The sequence below is a fragment of the Glycine max genome, chromosome 3 (genome assembly GCF_000004515.6).
Source record: "Glycine max cultivar Williams 82 chromosome 3, Glycine_max_v4.0, whole genome shotgun sequence".
NCBI lineage: Eukaryota > Viridiplantae > Streptophyta > Magnoliopsida > Fabales > Fabaceae > Glycine > Glycine max.
In genome coordinates, this window is record NC_016090.4 from 1521978 (window position 1) to 1541958 (window position 19981).

A 19981-nucleotide genomic window follows, 5' to 3' on the forward strand; every position below is an offset into this window, starting at 1 on the left:
GAATATGCTTCTTTCTGTGGAGTCTTAAAGTTGAAATAAAGGTGGAAAAAATTGTGCCAGAAATGCCTGAAGCAGTGAGTTACAAATTGGAGCTGGAATTTGGCTGGATCCAACTTTTTTCTTTTTAAACTTTTGAGTCCTTTTACAAGTCTTTTCCTATTACAAAAGGTTGACACTATGCAAACGATTATCCAAGAAATTATTAACTGGGATGGGACCATCATAATTTCACTTAATCTCTGTATAATACATAATTAAATATTATTATTTTATAAATTAAAAGATCTAAATACGTATTAGTATTAGTGCATTACGTAGATATTGATTAGGATTATGAATACATGTTAATTTTTTTCAACTCTCATGTAATCATGTTTGAATTAGGATCATTATAAATGGTAAAAGGCTCTTTATTTAACGTAATCACATGTAAACTCGAAATGTTAAAGCTGGAACAACTAACATTCCTATGTCAATTGATCCACACATGGTTACATATTAATTCATAACTATCTAATAATCTCAAAGTATAAACAATAATTAAATTACTTAGATCATTGTAAAAAAGGATAATCATTTGCCTAAACCGTTATCTTCACAAAACCTTCGACACGACTTTAAGGTGAACTTAATTTGAGGGAAAAAAGCTACCCGCAAACTAAGATGTTATCCAACACAACTTGCATTGCATGAGCATTTTGGGAGGAAATTGAGGATAAAGTCTTGCTAATGATAATTTTCTAACAAAATATTTTGTGAATCCAAACTTACCATAAAAGTCATATCTGAGATAACTTCTAATCAATTAAAAGTGTACAAATCTTTACATGAACACTATGAAAATTAAGCTCAATTTTATTGCTATCTGTACAATCTTGTATACAGAACGGTTTACATTTTGCTTAAATTTACCACAATCCACCGTATCATATCTTATTACATTGTTTTTTTACTCATATACACATTGATTCTTTCACACCTTATAAATGTATAGTGATATATTTGATTTTTGTATATACATCAACCACTAACTTTTAAATAGAAACTAACTTTTTCTGATAAAAAAAATAGAAACTAACTTTTAAATATTCTCTAAAAGAAACCTTTTAAATAGAAACTAACTTTTTCATTAAAAAAAAAATACTAACTTATCAACTTATGTTTGTTTACAATGACAAGTCACCTTCCTACTGATCTGAATTAGATGCAAATTTAAAGTTTTAAATGTGGAGTTGGACTCGACAACAAAGAGGTCTACATGCAGGGTATGGAAGAGTGAATGTAGGAAAGTGGATATAATTAAAATAACAAAAATGAATTATGAACTCTGACAAGTTTTAGAGCAAACGTATAAAACGTAAACTTTATTCCTGGTATCATTGCATAGTTTACTCAACAAATATTTTTATAAAAATAGTAATAATTACCAATGGAGCCCATTTTTTTTTATTTTATTTTATTGGAGCCTTTACTTATATAAGGAATTATTTCTCCATGTGTGCAACAATTCTCATGCTCTAAGTACAAATTTCATATTGTAGTAACCTTGGAGAGTTTTTATGTAATAGAAAAAAGGGAGAAAAATTAAACAGTGATTTAAGTTGTACTAAATATTTTAGTAAACAAAAAAAAGTTGCACTTAGACGACAAGTTTACCTTAAAATGATTAGTAGATAAAAAATTTCGAGCATGAATCTATTATATTGTTAAAAGATTAGTATGAGTGAAAATATGCATATATAATATAACAATAATATTTTAGTAAACACTGTTAAAATATTTATGTATTGGAAGGAAAATATCATTTTGAATTAATGCAAGATAGTTGTTTGGTACTGTAATTTAAAATAATTTTGCCATTAATTAGAAGGGGTTGATTGAGTAGAATAAATTGCTCATCTAATTGACTTAGTAAAGGAATTATTATAACACATCAGCTTTCCCTTCCAAGATTATAAAACTCTATTTGTCAAAACAAACACCAGAAGGAAATTAGCTACTTACTCTAATAATGATGTTGATTCCGTCCACCATATTATTAATATTTTTTAGAATCAATTTCACATTAAATTATAAAATTTATAGACTAATTTTCATCAATAAATTTGATTATTTATTTGATTATTTATTTGAGAACAATTTTTTTTCTTCCTGCACAATAATTAACATAATTGCACTGAAGGAGTACTATTTTTTTTTTTATTACAGAATTCTACTCACCCAATTACCTATACTACTGGTCAAAACCGGAAAAAAAAAACAATTTATTTATAAGGAACTTGCGTTGCGTGTGGTTTGTGGTGGCTTGTTGCAGTTTGTGGCGGTGTGAGAGTTTATGGGTGCTGCGAAAGGAGAGAACGTGTGTGCCTCGCCGTCGCCGGAAATCTCGAAGGAAGTGGACCCCAGCCATGCCTCCGAGACCTTGCGCATCGTTAACGCTATGGGGGCTGCCACCCCCATTCCCGCTAACTGCAACGCGCGTGGCTTCTACGACGCTTTCCTCCGAAGCTTCATCAAGGTCGATCACATCCAACGTGGAAGAATTTCATGCACTGTTGTTGCCAAACCACCCATCTGTGTGAGTCTTTTCCACTTTTTTTTTTATTCATAGAAATTAATCACAAGTACCGAGAAATGTACAACAACTTAACTCACGCATCATCCTCAACCAAGATGTGTAATCTAAACTTGGATTCTTACATGATTCAAATTAAATAATATATTGTTTCCAGGACAAAATTTAGAATCCCTAGTCCCTTGTCTGATTTTGGCGGTTTTCACCGACCAATTAGAATTGGAGTTTCACTTCGTGTGATTTGCAAAATAATAAGAATTGTATTAGTGGTCAGTTGAGACTATCGAGGTAAAACTCGTGTTCTGATTGGTTGGTGAAGACTGAAGCTGGGCAAAACTTATATGCAGTTCCTTTGGTGCTGTTTATGGTGTTCTCCAATCAGAATTGGAGCTTCACTTGCATAATCTGCATAGTAAAGGTTTGTATTAATGAATTATGATTTATGCATATTAATGAGGTGAAGCTCCAATTCTTGTTTGACTACTGCACAAACAACACCTATGGAACTATATCTAAGCTTTATCCTTGAAGTTTTATGCTATTTACAAAGAAATTCCCTAATTGATTGCATTGGGGAGTTGTTAGTTGTTGGCTTATTGCTACTACCAATGCTCTGATTGGAAGCTGAGAAGATTGGGAAGTGGGGGTTCATGTTTATCATTGAAGTGTTTTTTGTGTATTCAATATGATGATGATGCATCTCAGAATTTTTGGTAGTAATTTGCAATATTAGAACTCCCCTGTTGTTTGATTTTATTCTCTCTCTGGAAAGAAAGGTTTGGCTCCGGAGGATGTTCTTCTGTTTGTTAGCTCAGGAAATTGGGAAGAAGTTCGATCTATGTATGCTTCAAAATGTTTTGTTGATTGGTCAATCGAAATTGCTGATGAAATCATTGCTAATTGTATGGGATTTTAGTTGTTTTTTTTTCACATCACATTTAGTTATAAAATGTCACGTTGTAAGTTTGTAGAGTGAAGACAATAAGATGATCGAGCAATAAAGTTGTTTTCACTTTTAATTAGGATAAAGCCATTTTTACTTTCTGCAATATAAATTTTTGAAAACAAGAAGTAAAGTGAAAATAAAGTGACATTCCTATAATTAAAAGTGAAAACAAACATTTTGTAGAAGCAAACAACCCTTAGCTTTTTGTTTATATATTATCAAGCATAGTTTGTGGAGTATGAAGGATTTTGGTTCATTACGAATTACACAGTCAAGATTTTGGTTTGTTAAAGTTTTCTCATTTTCTTTGTTAGAAAATGAATTCACTTTTCATGGTTCAAAGTTAACATTTTGTCTAGTGGAAATAAACAAGAAAGTGTTATGTGATTGTATCTGGACTTTTTGCATTTTCTCTATTGGTATTGCAGAATCGCTATGGAACTCTGCATGGAGGTTCTGTTGGGTCCTTGGTTGAGATTTTATCGAATGCTTGTGCTAGAACTGTAGTTGCCAAGGACAAGGAACTTTTTCTTGGGGAAATCAGCATTTCTTACCTCTCTGCCACTCCAGCAAATGTGAGTTGTTTATATTCAGTCTTGATTCTTCCATTGCCGTCTATTGCAATATAATGCTTTTTCTTCAAATTAGTAGATTTTAGATAAATGCGCATAGAGTCCAGCCTCTGGAATGGTTTGTTGTGCAGCATGAGGAAATGTAGTGCTTTATCTTGAATTGTATTCTGAAACAGCAGAGCGAAGCTGAGGACGTTAGAAAGCAAGCTGCTTCAACTTCAACCAATTAGATTGAGATGTTTGGACTCTTAGCATCATAAACAACTAGATTTTTTACCCATGCATTGCATTGCATGGGGTAAACGTAGGATTTGAGTGTCTTTATTTGGGTTTTATTTATTTTTATTTGGCTGAGATTCTATCTAATGCTTAGCATCATTCAACTTCAGTTGCAGTTTCTTAGCCTTCCCTTTGGGGATTGCTTTGGATCAGTGCGATTAGGACCTCATTGACTATACTTCAAAAATAAATATGCCTACTATAGGACTCCAGAATTTTAATAGGATGACTACAGCCATCCAGTCGGATTGGCGAATCTGAAATTTTCTTGTTCTTGTCTTTCTCAATCTACCTCACATGTTCCTACAACTTGGATTATGATCCCCAGCAAGAAGTGAAAAGGCGTTTTGAAGGCTAGGACTCTGACAGGGCAGACTCCTGGCACATAATGAACATAGTTTCATAGTCATTCAATATGTAATGTTTGTGAGTTGCATAAACATTTTTGTTGGATGACTATTACATCTCATATTGAGGCTTTCCAGAATCGAACTAGAGTTTGAGATATAATTTTTGGATGAAGATCCTATAAAGTGCACAGTTCAGCTTAGAGACTAAAGTGAACTATCAATAACCATTAAATAAAAAAACAAATTTAAATTTTGATTGAAAAGAAAAAGTGCTTGGATAACAAACATTGCATTTGTTATAAATCAATCCCTTGGTTGTTTTCATTTAGTAGTTACCACCTGCACTTTCAAGTGCACTTTACACTTCATAGTATCCAATTCCTTCAAAAAAATTTACTGCTTGGAAGAAATGTTAGATGATGTCACTGTTCCCAACTTTGCCATCTAACTCTAATGTGCCATTTTCATGTTCATAAACCATCTTCATGCTTAAATCCTCTGATAAATGGATTTTGCACTTTTGTTTATCCAGGAAGAAGTGCTAGCTAATGCCTCTGTGGTGAAGACTGGGAGAAATTTGACTGTTGTTGCAGTTGAATTTAAACTGAAGAAAGCTGGGAATTTGCTCTATATTACTCATTCTACCTTCTATAACATGCCAGTTGCCAGTTTATGAATATTTAGCTGTCTGGTGGACGTTGTTCTGCAGTTCGGTTTTAATGTTTTCCATGACAAAATTCTTCAAAATAGGCCGATTCATATCAACAATAGATTTATAGTTTGCAATAATCATATATTTATTGGAAAAGAACAGGAATGTAATGTTATTTTTTTTCTTTTTCTTTTTTCACTTTGGTTTTGAGCTTGAATTGCAGGAGATAGAACTACTTTCACTTGTTGCAAAGCGAATGACCAACAAATGCATTTTTTGGTTTTACAAGTTAATAATGCTGAAGTTTGGTCCCTTCTCAAGCACCATAATTATTGAACATAATATGCTTTGATTCCAAATATTCCTCATACAAGATAAGGAAAATTCCTATGGTATAAAACTTAATAATTATGCTGTAAGTTAAACGTTGTATAAGTTTCATACATCTGACTTTTGATGTATTGTGCACGAATGCTCAACTTTGAATGGGTTCTTACTAAGAGTGTTCATGGCTATGTATGTACGACACATAATGTGTTCGCATAACACCAAGAATCAATTTTACTCCTCAAAATCATGGTGGTATCATGAAAAAAGTAGAATAAACTATTTATTGCTTTGTTTTCCCCATAGACAGATAATTGATTATTTCTCACCATAAATATAGTAGGTTAACCTCGTTAAGAGGTCAAAGAAATAAAAATTTGTCATTAATCAGAAGTTGACAGACAATGGAGCAATGTGTTTACTGTTTACATTTTCCTTTCTAAGTATCATCTACACGCACACCACAATAAAACCCTTCTGTTCATAAACAGGAGTGATTATAAACCCCATTTCTCATTTGCATCGCGTCAGAATCTTCCAGCTACAGCATGCAAAATACTCAGCGTTCCTCAAGCAACAGCTCTGCACCTCAAAATCATGTACACTTATTCGCAATGCTTGCCCCCCACCCCCAAATAACGGTTTCCATAATCAAGTGCCATCTTTCCTGTGACCTGGTGTTGCTCTGAATATTCCATGTCAAGCTGTTTCTGCTAATAAATGATTCTGTTTAGTGACATATACAACAAATGTCAGAACAGATTGAAAGTTGAAGTAGCCAATGTGCAAGAAACCTAAAAAACAAACTAATAATCAATTTTTTATTTGGTTTTTTTATACAGAAACTGAACCAAAGGCCTTTAACACCAAGCTTACCCCATGCTATTGCACCCTAAATGGCTAGTGGAAATATTTTAAATTGTCCTAATTGCACTTTTGGTCCTACAATTTCGTCCATTTTCATTTTACAAATTTAATCCCTCTAAGTGTGCAATTTTAGTCCATTTGTTAACTTAACATCTAATATTTAGCATAAATGCGGATGTGACACTCTATTGCACTGCCATGACAGCATTTTTATTAAATATAGACTGTTAAGTTAAATGGACCAAATTTGTACAATTAAAATAGTGGTGGGGGAGGATTTTATGGGTGACATTTAACTTCAATTATGTTTGAAAGGAATTCAAACTCAAATTTGAAAGGAATGTAAAGACAAGTCATGATGTACATACCAAACCCACAATATTGGTTTACATAAAAATGGCATTGACAAAGGCTTCCGCATCAAAAGGTTGAAGGTCTTCAACACCTTCACCAACACCCACAAATTTTACAGGGATTCCAAGCTCATCAACCACGCTAACCTGCAAACATAAATTAGTCCTTACCATGATCACCCCAGCAATGAAAAGTACTACCAATAATGAAAAAATTTTCATCCAAAAACTATTAAATATTCATTAAGAGAGAAAAAAAATGAAGAGAATACCACACAGCCACCTCTAGCAGAACCATCCAGTTTGGTCAAAACTAAACCAGTAACACCCACAACCTGTCTCAAGTTCAAAAGATTCAGAGTCAGCAATTTCAATAACAGCTGACAGCAAGTTAATACAGAACCATGAGGCAACCATTGTACTAAAACTAACTACTAAATGGAATATTAAGGGCAAGAATTTCTAAATTATGCAAGGCAATGGATAACAAGACTTTTAGAAATGGAAACTCAGCACTTCACCATACCTGAAAACTAAACATAATTGTGACTGACCATTCATTTGGCTACAGTATGCTTGCTAACGGAATAAACCTCGAATCATTCATTCCCTTGCTGATATTTTTCTTTTTAAAAATATATATTATGCTTTATTTTCTAATCTATTCCCTCTATATCCCCATTTCAAGGCCTGTTTTATACTCTCTTTTTTCCAGATTGAACTGTACACCACATCTATTGACTCTTGAACATCATAATTGCATGTTTAAATTATGACCATGATTTGGGCATCACAGTAAGCATTACTTAAGGGCTAGAAAGTATCTTATTATTATTATTATTATTATATTTCTAAGTTTGAAGAGAGAGAAAAAGTTAGAATTGGCATTTGGAAGTAAATTAAGAAGATGAATCACCTTATTACATAAATGTTTTCCCATATGCATCAAATAATCAAGTCAAACTAATGAGGAGTTTGTATATATGTAATTCTAGGTACAACAAAATCATAAGTCATTGACTACCAGTTGCAAGATTTGATCTAGAATTTATTTTTTACCATTTCTTCCCATTGTCAGTCTCAATCATAATATTGAAATGTGATCATACACTGATGCAGGGATTCGAGAAAATCAAATATCAATTTCCCCAAACTCAACAAATATACAATTTAAAAGGCAGAAATTGAGCTTACATCATTGAATTCTCTCGCTTGTGGCAACATATTCAAACCGGTAGTCCCATCCAGAACCAGTAGAATCTCCTGCAAGCATAATCAACACCCTCATTCTATGTTTTAGATGTATCTGTGTGCACATGATCACATGTGTGTATGAGAGAGAAAGAGAACTGGAAAACATGTTCAGGGAAAGACATTTTTCTTTCACAAACTCCTCCACATCATTACTAAACTACAGAGAGAACTAAGGACAAATAAATATGTACAACCTAACTAATACACAGTAGTTATATTAAAAGATACTAAAAAACATGCTACAAAAAGATGAAGATGATGATAATAATCATAATTCTTAATTTCATATACAGTAACAGAAGATAGTCCAATCTATTGTACTAAAATTTGCTGCAACAGCTTGAACCCTGTCGAATATCAAGATGTACAAACTCTAAAGTGAAGGAAACAAATGAGTGAAATGACATAGATATAGTTCACTAAATGGAAACTCAATAAATTTCTGTCATGCAACTAAAAAATTATTAGCTCATAGATGGAAAAGAAAAATAAAAGAATTTAAAATAAATTTTCTCAGACATTAAGAATAGGAAGTGACTTGAACAAAAGATAAACAGAAAGCAAACACTGCTCTCTCTTCTGCACATGTGGACTGATTCATCAAAAGACTAAGAATATGCGTCCCCACCCCTTTCATTTATTTTTAAAACACTTAGACTTGTTCATTGCTTGTTCTAGTCTTCACTAACAATGTTTTAGCTCCAAGCAGATTCTCTCATTTCTATAACCATGAAACCACTCACCGAAAAATTCACGACACATGAAAACCTACAACCAGGTAAGAAAGAAGTCCCCAAATTACAGTAATAGCACTGTTAACAGAGAACAAGGTAGGTGTATTCATATAAATCAATTGACACCATCTGGACAAAAACATGCAAAAGCTACCATCCACGTTATAATGATCCAACAATTTCCACCTAGAAGTCTAAAAGCTTGATCCTCCGAAAATTGTCAGAAAATAAAAAAGATAAGAACAAAAAAAACGTTTTTAAGCCATTAAATTGGTGGTGGATACAAAAACAAGCATGGTATGAATTATGATCTAGTGCTCAGCAATTCCCAAACATTTACCAGCAGCAAGATGAGTAAGTTGAGAGGAAAAAGAGTCAAAAACTTGGGCTTACATTAGGTGCACCAGGAACGACTTTAGCAACAGACTTTTTACAGGAAATCAACTCTTCCATTAGGCTGTAATTAGTGTGTAAACCTGAGAACATAACATGAAACCCAATGCTAATATATTTGGGTAGCTCATTTAAACACAAAACAGCTAGGGAAAAATTTCTGTACTTACGCCCAGATGTATCACATAATACAATATCAAAACCTAGCTCTTTTCCCTTTTTTACAGCCTGTGAAAGCACTGCAAGTAATACAGTAGGTACAAAATTTAGTATCCACAACAACAACAAATAATCCAATTAAAGATGTTATAAAATTTGTAAGTGATAAACAACAGATGCAGGAGGAAAATCTAATTTCATTTGTACCTGATGATGCTTTCGCTTTCTCTGATTCAGCCACAACAATCTCACACCCAGTCCTTTCGGCCCATATTTCCAACTGATCACTAGCAGCTGCTCTAAATGTATCACCAGCTGCCATCAATATCTGGAAGATTTTTAAAAATGAGAACAGAAGACAAACACAAAATTTATATCCTAAAATGTGAAGCATAAATATGTGACAGAAGGAAATATGCTACAACCATAGATATTATAGGCGTCAAACACAAGAACAACAAAATCCTTCAATTCCTTTTAACCTTGAAACAAAAAATTGACTTTAAAATTCTCCGGCACCGATTACATAAACAACATTTTCTAATTTTATAAAATGTAGACCAGGTAATTTTAATGTGTTCTCTTCTCTGAATAAAAAGAGGGTAATCCCTGGGGCAATGGTAAAGTTGCTGCCTTGTGGCCAGGAGGTCATGGATTTAAATCTTGGAAGTAGCCTCTCCACTTGCATGGGTAAGGCCGCGTACATTTACCCTACCCAGACCCCATTTTGTGGAAGCCTTGTGCTAATTAATATTTAAGAAGAATGTGCTAATTAATATTTAAGAAGAATGTGCTAATTAATATTTAAGAAGAATGTGCTAATCTTTCTGCAAGTTAGAGGTGGAAAGAGAGGCTAAAAGCTGCTTGATCAAATGGAAGCCATTCTTTGTGATATTTAACTGAAATACTGAATACCCCAAACTTGCTTATTTGCCCCAAGACACCGTAATACAAGCCTTAAAATTCAGAGATGGGCAACCCAGCAGGTTTAACTGTCTAGATTTCTACACCAATTGAAGCTTCAGTTAAATGGGACTTCCTGTTGACCAACAAACTTTCAAATGGAGATCAAAATCATGAACCATAGCAACACTCAAATAATGCAATCTAACCTTAGCCCCTTCATTCTTCAATCTATAGGCCAGCTTTCCTGCAAATAAAAGCTGATCAAGTTTGCATGTTTTGGATATCTAAACTGCCAAAAACAATTTCATTGCTTATTGGAAGAGGGAAGAAGGGTTCAATCAAAAATATAGTTTAAGAATTTATAATGTATGTATAATACTGATAATAGTTTTGGTGATCTATACTATATTTTTTCTTGTTTTCATAATTTTCCATCCTCAATTGACACAATATAACCTTTGTAGCATTTTAGCTTATTCATTAACTCTAAAAAAATAAATCTTTCCAGGAACATAAAGAAAAGAAAAAACTACTTGCAGTCTTAATATTTCATTGCTCAGCAAAGAATGGAATCAACACCTTAAGTCTTTTTCTTACCCAAAGATGTAGTCTTCCCTCCACCATTAACACCAACTATCATTATTACAGCTGGCTTCCTGAGGACAACAAAATTTAACCCAATATAAAGCAGAAAAGTGAAGTCAATAAAATTTAATGACTTGTAACAAAGTAGAAACTGCTCACACCTGTATCCAAGTTGAAGTTCAGTTTTACTCCCCTTGGAAGTTAATAATTCCAAAACGTTCCTCTTCAGTGCTTCCTAAAGCCGTTCAAATTAATGCATAACACATTCCATATCATAAAATTAGAGATTGCCTGTTCTATTAAATAACATGATAAAACAAGGGAAGGAAGGTTTCAGTAATTAGTTCTATCCATGTTCAGACCCAAAACAACAATCCATAAACAAGCATATCAAACATTCTTAAACTCCAGGACAGAAAGAAATCAAAATTTCAAACTGGCTAAAATATGCCCTTCAAATAATTAGAAACATTTAATAAAGGATTATCTTCTAAGATATTAAATGTCCCATAAACAATATTGACATTCATAAGAAAAGCCAAAAGTTTCATTATTCAACATGTTTGATTCAGCCATTTTTTGAAATTATAATCACTTTATTTTTTCAAAAACTCTTCCCCTCCAAATTTGGCTAATCCATACACACAACACAACCAACAAAATCCTAAGCACGTGCTAAACTACAACAACATAACCTTGAGTCCATGAAACTATTTGATGAAGCACATTTTAGGTGATTTACCCATTAAAATTCAAAGATTCTCTTCTATCAACTCCGTGTTCAATTGATATTTGATACCTTTATCTCATTCCCTGATTTAAGCTTCCCTGAAAATATATCCTCACGCAAATTCTCCACTATTTTAATAGTGATTCTTGGTCCAAAATCGGACACTAAAAGAGCCTGCAATAAACAAACAAATAAATATTTTAATTAGAATGCAATGGTTTGGATAATGTAAAAATTGTTACACTAGTAGTTTGTGAAAATTAAATTCATAAATAAAATAATTTAATTACCATAAATGCCTGTTTACCATGCATGTTAAGATTCTTGAGTTTTATAACATTATTTTAAAAATTATATTTAGGACAATGTTTTTTGTATGAGATCAATCCTGCACGAGAATCAATTTTGGTCAAGCCAAGCAGTGGTGTTAGTGTGTTTGGATAGCTACCAGAATCAATTCTAGCCCCCAAAATCATGGTGAAAAATTGAAAAAGTGTAAGCAACTATTTGTTACTTTAATTTTCAACATGGAATTGGATTTGATACTAGGAAAATTGAATCTAATCCACACACGCAACAATGCTACAATAAACAATAAAGTTAAAGTTTTCTCTCCAAGTATTCAATGCAACTAACCACATGTCAGTTAATTCATGACTTGTTTGGATAAACTTTTCCATAAAAGAAAAATGAAATAAATTTCTCATGAGTTACAATTAGCTTATGCATGAGCTAAAAATAAGCTTTTGGAGAAGCCAATGGACCAGCTTGGCCTTAATATAATAAGTAGTTTCACCCTCTACATCTTAAGAATGTCAGTATCAAAGAAAGACAGAAATATTGGTTAAAAGAAGTTCCCAACAGAGATAGATTTATTATTATCCAAGCAAAGTGAGAAGAGCAGGCGAAAGCAAGGTGCAAAGCACTAGTGACATCCTCAAGGCAACGAGTTATGAGCTCCTAACGGGTAGGAAAACAGAGAATAGAAGAGACAGCAGAATGGTGGGATTCTTCCTTCAGTGGTGGATGGAGAGGCAATTCTAACGAACCCGTTAATGGCCTAGCCTCCTCTTCTTCTTGCTGCCTTACTAGCGATACTTTGTACTTTCTACAGCAAGAAAGGTGCTTACTCCACCAGGCACCAGGCTTAGCTCAAGAACCCACTACTCGTCATATTTGGTTTTGTATTGCTATTGCACATGACTTCTAAAGTCATGATGATATTACTGAGGAACGTTTTCATTGGCATATACTCCAGTAATCTTTTAAAATAAAAATGAGTCTTACGCGTCAAGAATGATCGAGATAGCTCGGTTGGTAGAACTATAGATTCTCCAAGAACTTGGCTGGACTTTCACTTCTAGTGTGGAAGAAAGGGCAACTAGTTCTACTGCTTACACAACTTTGTGACATAGCAATAGAGGATAAAGGAAGTAAAAGAGCTATTACACCAGAAAATTCTGTATCTTACCGTGCATCAGTAGGAAAGAATCGGGCAAGGTAAATCCCCTCATCCTGACTTCAAATCCTAGCTTGACTTGCCAAATCAATCTCTCATAAGCCCCTAAGCAGAACCTATTAAGCTGAATCCGTATGGGGCCTTGAATTAGGCACAAAATTCCTTGTAACACTTATGCTGCTTGACAAAACTACCACTGGAAAGCATCAAGCAAGTAAGAGTTCCACGCCAGGGAAGGCTTATTCACCGAACGCTCCTTTAACGCCATCCAGTAAGGGTAGAGCATTTTTCAGGGAGTCAAGCTCGGTACAAGTTCTAGACAAATTCTAGGCTTTTGGGTATTTCAATCTTAGGATTTAAAAAGTGTTTTACGAAAAAGCTCTTTTTTTTTAACAAATAAGTTTAAACAAAATGATCAATACAAGAGCTTCTACAAATTAACTTAGGAGCCTAAGCCAATTTTAGCTCATGAAAAAACTTATTTCATTTTCATCTCTTTTTCTCCTTTTAAGTGCTTACATAGGAATTTATCCAAACATCTTCCGATCAGTGTTATGTATGTTTAATTAGTTAGGATAATTTTTATTTGTTTAAACCACATGTATCGTCCACCGGAGACAATCATGTTGGAGTGAGGACCACCATGGGCGGCAAAACTCTCCCTCCATAATTTGAGTGTACGAAAATTAAATTCTAAATAAAATAAAATGAAAACTCAAGAGTTTAGAAATGAACAAGAAGGAACCTCTTCGAGTTCGTCGAGGACGCGGTCGGTGTCGGCGAGGTTCCAATAGAGGAGAAGCTCGTCGATGACGGCGAGGTTGCTGCGGGTCTTGGAGAATCCCGAGAAGAGCTTCTCCACGTCGCTCTTCGCCTTCTCCTTTATCAACCGCCCTAGTTTCGTGAAGAACCCGGTCTGGCCGGCCAAGCACCTGAACCGGGCCGAACCGGTTCGGGAATGAGGGGTTCCGGTTCGGGGAGCGGCGTTGAAGAGGATGAATTGGGGATTTGACGAAGAAGGTCGCGATATGACGGAGAAGCGAGCGAATGAAGCAGAAGTGGTAGCCATTTCTGCTACTGCTGCTAAGTGCCTCCGCAGTTCGATGAAGAAGAAGATGAAGATAATGTGAGCAAAAGTGACGTCGTTTTGAAATCTTAAAACGCAATGTGGTTTATATATATCCCAAAATAAAATTGTATATATTATTTAAATGCTTTCTAATGAAATAAAGAAAACTTTATATTTTATAATTTAGTAAGTAAATAAAATAATAAATATATCAATTTTATTAGCATGAAATTTATGGTTGATTTTAAACGTATACAAGTCGTAGCTTTTGCATTAAGAAAGAAAATATTGATTAATTAGAAATATAAATTTTTAATAATTATTTTACTTTTTTAATTTTTAATAAAAACTTACAATTTTTTAGTGTTTAAAATAAGTGTAAAGGATATAGTTTTTATTTTTACTGGAATAGTGTTTTCTCAAACAAATTTTAATAGTTTCTTAAAGATACTAACAAATAATTTCTTAGCACATAAAATTATATTTTATAGAAGATACTTGTAATGTAAACTAGTTTTTAATGCATTTCTCAATCACTTTTAAATTTTTTATATAAGTATATTTTAGTATATATATGCATATAGATATCTGAAAGGTATATTAACATAATTAAAAAAATTAATATATATCTTATATTATTTTGATTTATATAAATATTTGTTTCTAAAAATATTATCTTTATAATTATATTTGCATTTGTATATAATTTTGATTTTGATTATAAATTTAGATATGAAAATTATTTAAAGAGAAATTTTTTATTTAATAATTTTATAAATATAAAAGTAAATTAAGAAATCAAACTATATGAAGTTTGAAAATACAAAACAGTTATAGATGTTGATTTATGGTTAAAAAAAGTTTAATTAATCATTTGTTCTTATGTTTTCATTATTTATATATGAACTAAAAAAAATTTAAATGTAAACTATAAAGATCATAAACAAATTACAAATTTTGAAATTATAAGAACAAATAAATAGTTTAATCTTAAAAAATTCTTTTCAAAACAACCGTTGTTTATTACTACCATAATGATAAAATACACTAAAAATAAAAAATTTAAGTTATAAAATTAAAAAAAAAAAACAAATTGGATAGTAAATTTTTAAAAAAGTATGAGTGACAAATGATAAAATTAGAAGAATAAACAATATATTTACATGGGCACATTTCCTATAATTCTAAGTTCATTTCTAAACAATATATTATAAGTTCATTTCTATGAAATTATAGTAAAAAAATAAATTAAAATACTCAAATTAATGACATTTTCTTAAAAAAAACAAGATATAAAATATTCAGCTCATATATTTTCGGGGATTAACTTTAAAAAAAGTACTCCAATATTAATTATAAAATATTGCTTTATTTTCTCGTTTACAAAATTTTATACACCAAATAACAAAAACTAGATAACATTTTGTAATTATTAGTTAATATACTGCTGCAGTTTTCCATTAATCACTTCCATCCAAACAGAACAGAGCAGTTCTATTCTATCAGAAAACCAGAAACACTTATTCGATTCAAACACAATCTGCGTGGGATTTATGCTCTCTCACTCAAGATAAGGTGTGACTTCTCTTCTTCTTGGTGAGTTTCAAATCTCCATCTTTATCCGCAAATGGGTCCCCCCCTCCCCCCCCCTGTATCAATTTCAGGGCTTGTTAATATTTCTGAAACCGTGAATGAGTTTTGGAACAGTTTATTGAGTTTGTATTATGTATCTGCTACTAATTTCCAATACTTTGCATACAGATTTTTTGTATAGTTTCTCTGCTATTCTCTATCAATTATGTTGAAAATGTGTTGCATTTCATGTCTGCAGCTCCAGTAGGAACAAGAACAACCCCCTTTTTGTGAGTTGTTGATTGGATTCGTTAGGAGGGAACTGAGAAAGATTGATTTTTTTCATTGAGTTGCATGGTCAAACCTATTTGATTGAAATTGATTTAAAAGGGTAAGGTATGGAAGGGTTACTGAATTCTTTGCTTAACCAAAGTTGCTTAAAACCCTTTGGTTTCACTCCAAGACTTGGTTATACTTTCCCGGTGATCACAAGAACGGGGAATTTAAATCGAAAACCCGAATCCTGCACCCTGAGAAGTTACTGCACACAATTAGGTAGAGACAGTACTGGCACTAGCTCCAGAGGGGCTAGTGTTGCTGCATTGGATAGTGATGATAAAGGAGAGGAATCTAGTACGGACTGGGAATTGGAGTTCCTCGGGGAACTTGATCCGTTTGGTTACCGAGCTCCCAAGAAAAGGGAAAAAGAACAGAGGTCAAAGTTGCTTGAAGCCACTGACGGAATGGACTGGTGCGTGAGGGCGAGAAAGAAGGCACTTGAATCAATTGAAGCGAGGGGCATGGCTCATTTGGTGGAAGATATGGTTACTGTTAAGAAGAAAAAGAAGAAGGATAAGAAAAAGTTGGAAAGCAAGAAGAAAGTAGTTAAGAAAATTGAGAAAATAGAAGATCTTGACTTTGTTTTGGAGGAAGACTTGCTACAGCCTATGAAACCTGAGATTGATGTTGGTGATTTGAAAAGGAGAGTGAGTATGTTTAATGATGGAATGTTTATAGAAAAGAAGGAGAAAACAAAGGAAGCATTTGTCAATAGGCTTTCTCAGTTCTCTGGACCATCCGATCATAGAAAAGAAATCAACTTGAACAAAGCAATTACAGAAGCACGGACTGCAGATGATGTGTTAGAGGTTACTTATGAAACGATTGTTGCAGTTGCAAAGGGCCTAAGTCCCTCACCTCTATCCCCATTGAATATCGCCACTGCTCTTCATCGGATTGCTAAGAATATGGAGAAGGTTTCTATGATGAGGACTCGAAGACTGGCGTTTGCTCGCCAAAGAGAGATGTCTATGCTTGTGAGCATTGCGATGACAGCCTTACCTGAATGCTCAGCTCAAGGAGTCTCTAACATATCTTGGGCTTTGTCCAAAATTGGAGGCGAGCTGCTTTATCTTTCAGAAATGGATAGAATTGCCGAGGTTGCGCTGACCAAGGTTGGGGAATTCAACTCTCAAAACATTGCTAATATTGCAGGTGCTTTTGCCGCAATGCAGCACTCTGCTCCTGATCTTTTCTCTGTTTTGTCAGAAAGGGCTTCGGACATAATTCACACTTTCCAAGAACAAGAACTTGCTCAGCTATTGTGGGCTTTTGCTTCTCTATATGAGCCTGCTGACCCTATATTTGATTCTTTAGACATAGTCTTCAAAGATCATAGCCAATTGAGAGGTTGTACAGGTGAAAGGACATCAAATAATCATGAACAAATCAGGGTAGATAGAAGTGGTGCCTCAAATGGATCTCCTGTACTAACTTTAACTAGGGATCAGCTTGGGACTATAGCTTGGTCCTATGCCGTCTTTGGACAAATGGATAGGAGTTTCTTCTCTCATGTCTGGAAAACTCTCAGCCATTATGAGGAGCGAAGGATTTCAGAGCTGTATAGGGAGGATATCATGTTTGCTTCTCAGGTTCATCTTGTAAACCAGTGCTTGAAGCTTGAATTCCCACATCTTCAGTTGTCATTATGTGGCGACCTTGAGGACAAAGTTGCTCTTGCCAGAAAGACTAAAAGGTTTAATCAGAAAATAACTTCATCGTTTCAGAAAGAGGTTGGACGCCTTCTCCTTAGCACCGGCCTTGAATGGGTCAAAGAATATGTTGTGGATGGTTACACTTTGGATGCTGTGATTGTTGATAAGAAGCTTGCTCTGGAGATTGATGGTCCAACTCATTTCTCAAGAAATACTGGTGTATATTTTGTTTGTGTATATTAAATTCGTAACCTTCTTTTCTCTTATATCTAGTTGAATCTTAACTAACTGGTTTGTTATTTCATTATCTTTGCCTACATTAGGTGTACCGTTAGGACATACCATGTTAAAACGCCGTTACATCACTGCTGCTGGTTGGAAAGTCGCATCAGTATCCTCTCAGGAGGTGAGCTCTCTTATTTCATAGTTCAGACTTATATCTCATCCAATTTTAATTCCCTGACATTTTTTCTCATACAAAAAAAAAACATAAATCCATGAAGCTGATCATATGTAAACGCACATCTTAATTAGTTGGCATATTGTTAACACATGCAGCATATAGAACTCAATAGCAATAGTATATAGTCTGGATAAATTTATTCTTGGCAAGGTGTGTGCCTTTTGGCATATTTTTGGAGTGATTATCTTTCAAATTACACTCGGTAGAAACATTTGATCATAACCCTCTTGCCTCTATTTACACCTGTCACAATTCCAAATTTTCTTGAGGAATAAATAACCAATCCATTTCATCACTTCATGGTGTTCAATTGTTACGCACTTACACCCTCACACACATGTGAATAAGCCATGGCCAATACTTATGACATGTCCTGACCTTAGAATGTGTCAACCTTCCCCCAAGCTTCACCCTAAACTTTTGTAATTTTGTTTACCAAAAAGCATATTACCTTTTCAATGCTTATCTTCAAGATATGAGTTGCTCTTAAACCAGACAATTTAAGGACTTCGTAATTGATAGAAATCTTGATTTTTCTTGGAAGAATTTATTGATGATAGGGCTCTTTCTTGTAGTGGGAGGAACTTCAAGGAGCATTCGAACAAGTAGAGTATCTTAGGAACCTTCTCAAAAATCATCTAGAGGAAGGATATGCCAAAACTACATTTGACTGAGGTAAAGTGATAATCCAATGCTGCTTGTCAAGCATAAGGAGATATCAGATATGTACTTTTTTATTGAGCTCCCTTGAGAAATTTTGGTAAAGGGGATGTATATTTCTTAGAAATGTTACATTTTAAAAGAATATAAATACCATTTCTCCCCTGTTTTGGAGTAAAGTATCACTTTAGTCCCTAAATTCAAGTATTCAACACCATGCATGTCATTGCTCAACGTTTATCTTTGCGCTTTTTTTTGTATTTTTTCTATTAAAAAAATCCATTTTCAAAAATGAATTTCTGGAATATATTTTTGTCAATGTACAAGTGTTCCAGAATGTATTTTTTTTTTGGAAGACAAATGAATATATTATTATATATAAGAATGAGAGAACTGAACCGAGGTTACTCACAAGATGTGGGGTAAAATTTACATTCTGGAATTGGCTTTCCATAATGTAATGGGAACTGCAGGAAGCAACAATCCAAGATGTGATGAGTTCAGCCCATAAATAAACTGGTATAAAAGCCAGCCCACCACCACCTTTTCCCTACAAGGTTGCTCACCATTGAAAATAGCATGTTTCTTTTTTGCAACCACAAGGACCAAATTCCTGCAAGGCACACATGACACACAAAATGTATTAAGTGACACAGTGACAGGGATTTTTATGTGAGAGAACAAGTGATAAATTTTGACTATTAGATTTTGTTATAAATAGTCAAGATTAAAACATAAAAATTATGCATTTTTTTAGGAAATACTATAACTTTTAAATAATCATGTGGCTTCAAATAATATTTTTAAGCAACCTTTGTATAATTATTAACCAAAATGTGTCTCACTCTTATAGTCATCATCATTATATATATCGATTAACTTACTTTCTATGATATTTTAATCTGTGGTCATCCTCTGCTCCTATCGATGTCAACTTTTTTATTGTATTACAAATTAGAAATACAAGGGAAGGAAAGATCCTTGAAATACCATTCGTTTTTTCCAACATGTTATCCTAAATTTTCCAAACTCATTCTTGTTTAGTTGCAGATTCTCTCTCAACATATCCCTTATTGTCCACA

At 33.6% G+C, this 19981-nt stretch overlaps 3 protein-coding genes across 7 annotated transcripts; 2 read left to right on the top strand and 1 right to left on the bottom strand.

Annotated features, from left to right (window-relative positions):
• Positions 1-2266: 2266 nt before the first annotated feature.
• LOC100788965 (uncharacterized) lies at positions 2267-5530 on the top strand. The gene is made up of 3 exons (XM_003521183.5): positions 2267-2578; positions 3950-4096; positions 5255-5530. Exons 1-3 carry the CDS (start codon positions 2336-2338, stop codon positions 5396-5398), a joined length of 534 nt encoding a protein of 177 aa, XP_003521231.1. The 5' UTR covers positions 2267-2335; the 3' UTR covers positions 5399-5530.
• Positions 5531-6062: 532 nt separating this feature from the next.
• On the bottom strand, positions 6063-14284 carry LOC100791073 (cell division protein FtsY homolog, chloroplastic). 4 transcript variants are annotated; one of them, XM_003521187.5, is made up of 12 exons: positions 13887-14284; positions 11752-11856; positions 11114-11187; positions 10965-11023; positions 10574-10611; positions 9669-9789; positions 9473-9541; positions 9303-9385; positions 8116-8184; positions 7194-7256; positions 6937-7068; positions 6063-6411 (listed from the first exon to the last, which is right to left on the bottom strand). In XM_003521187.5, exons 1-11 carry the CDS (start codon positions 14208-14210, stop codon positions 6955-6957), a joined length of 1119 nt encoding a protein of 372 aa, XP_003521235.1. In that variant the 5' UTR covers positions 14211-14284; the 3' UTR covers positions 6063-6411; positions 6937-6954. The 4 variants fall into 4 exon arrangements, with proteins under 4 accessions (XP_003521235.1, XP_006576355.1, XP_040870259.1 ...); XM_006576292.4 differs by having other exon boundaries at positions 6063-6427; XM_041014325.1 differs by having other exon boundaries at positions 9303-9541.
• A 1361-nt stretch (positions 14285-15645) lies between these two features.
• Positions 15646-19078, top strand: LOC100805208 (RAP domain-containing protein, chloroplastic). Of its 2 annotated transcripts, none has more exons than XM_006576293.3 (4): positions 15646-15806; positions 16042-17993; positions 18100-18182; positions 18815-19078. In XM_006576293.3, the coding sequence occupies exons 2-4, from the start codon at positions 16181-16183 to the stop codon at positions 18911-18913; spliced, it is 1995 nt and encodes a 664-aa protein (XP_006576356.1). In that variant the 5' UTR covers positions 15646-15806; positions 16042-16180; the 3' UTR covers positions 18914-19078. The 2 variants fall into 2 exon arrangements, with proteins under 2 accessions (XP_006576356.1, XP_003521919.1); XM_003521871.5 differs by having other exon boundaries at positions 15662-15785.
• The last annotated feature ends 903 nt before the right edge of the window (positions 19079-19981 follow it).

What these genes read in the sequence shown, in the direction of transcription:
- LOC100788965 (XM_003521183.5), top strand. Translation starts at nt 2,336, where the DNA reads ATGGGTGCTGCGAAAGGAGAGAACGTGTGTGCCTCGCCGTCGCCGGAA. An exon ending in TTGCCAAACCACCCATCTGT is followed by an intron (nt 2,579 to 3,949) that starts GTGAGTCTTTTC and finishes TTGGTATTGCAG; the next exon opens with AATCGCTATGGAACTCTGCA. An exon ending in TCTCTGCCACTCCAGCAAAT is followed by an intron (nt 4,097 to 5,254) that starts GTGAGTTGTTTA and finishes TTGTTTATCCAG; the next exon opens with GAAGAAGTGCTAGCTAATGC.
- LOC100791073 (XM_041014325.1), bottom strand. Translation starts at nt 14,210, where the DNA reads ATGGCTACCACTTCTGCTTCATTCGCTCGCTTCTCCGTCATATCGCGA. An exon ending in TGAAGAATGAAGGGGCTAAG is followed by an intron (nt 9,790 to 10,573) that starts GTTAGATTGCAT and finishes AAAATCTTCCAG; the next exon opens with ATATTGATGGCAGCTGGTGA. An exon ending in TCGTTCCTGGTGCACCTAAT is followed by an intron (nt 8,185 to 9,302) that starts GTAAGCCCAAGT and finishes TTATGCTTGCAG; the next exon opens with GAGATTCTACTGGTTCTGGA.
- LOC100805208 (XM_006576293.3), top strand. Translation starts at nt 16,181, where the DNA reads ATGGAAGGGTTACTGAATTCTTTGCTTAACCAAAGTTGCTTAAAACCC. An exon ending in TCATTTCTCAAGAAATACTG is followed by an intron (nt 17,994 to 18,099) that starts GTGTATATTTTG and finishes TGCCTACATTAG; the next exon opens with GTGTACCGTTAGGACATACC. An exon ending in CATCAGTATCCTCTCAGGAG is followed by an intron (nt 18,183 to 18,814) that starts GTGAGCTCTCTT and finishes TCTTTCTTGTAG; the next exon opens with TGGGAGGAACTTCAAGGAGC.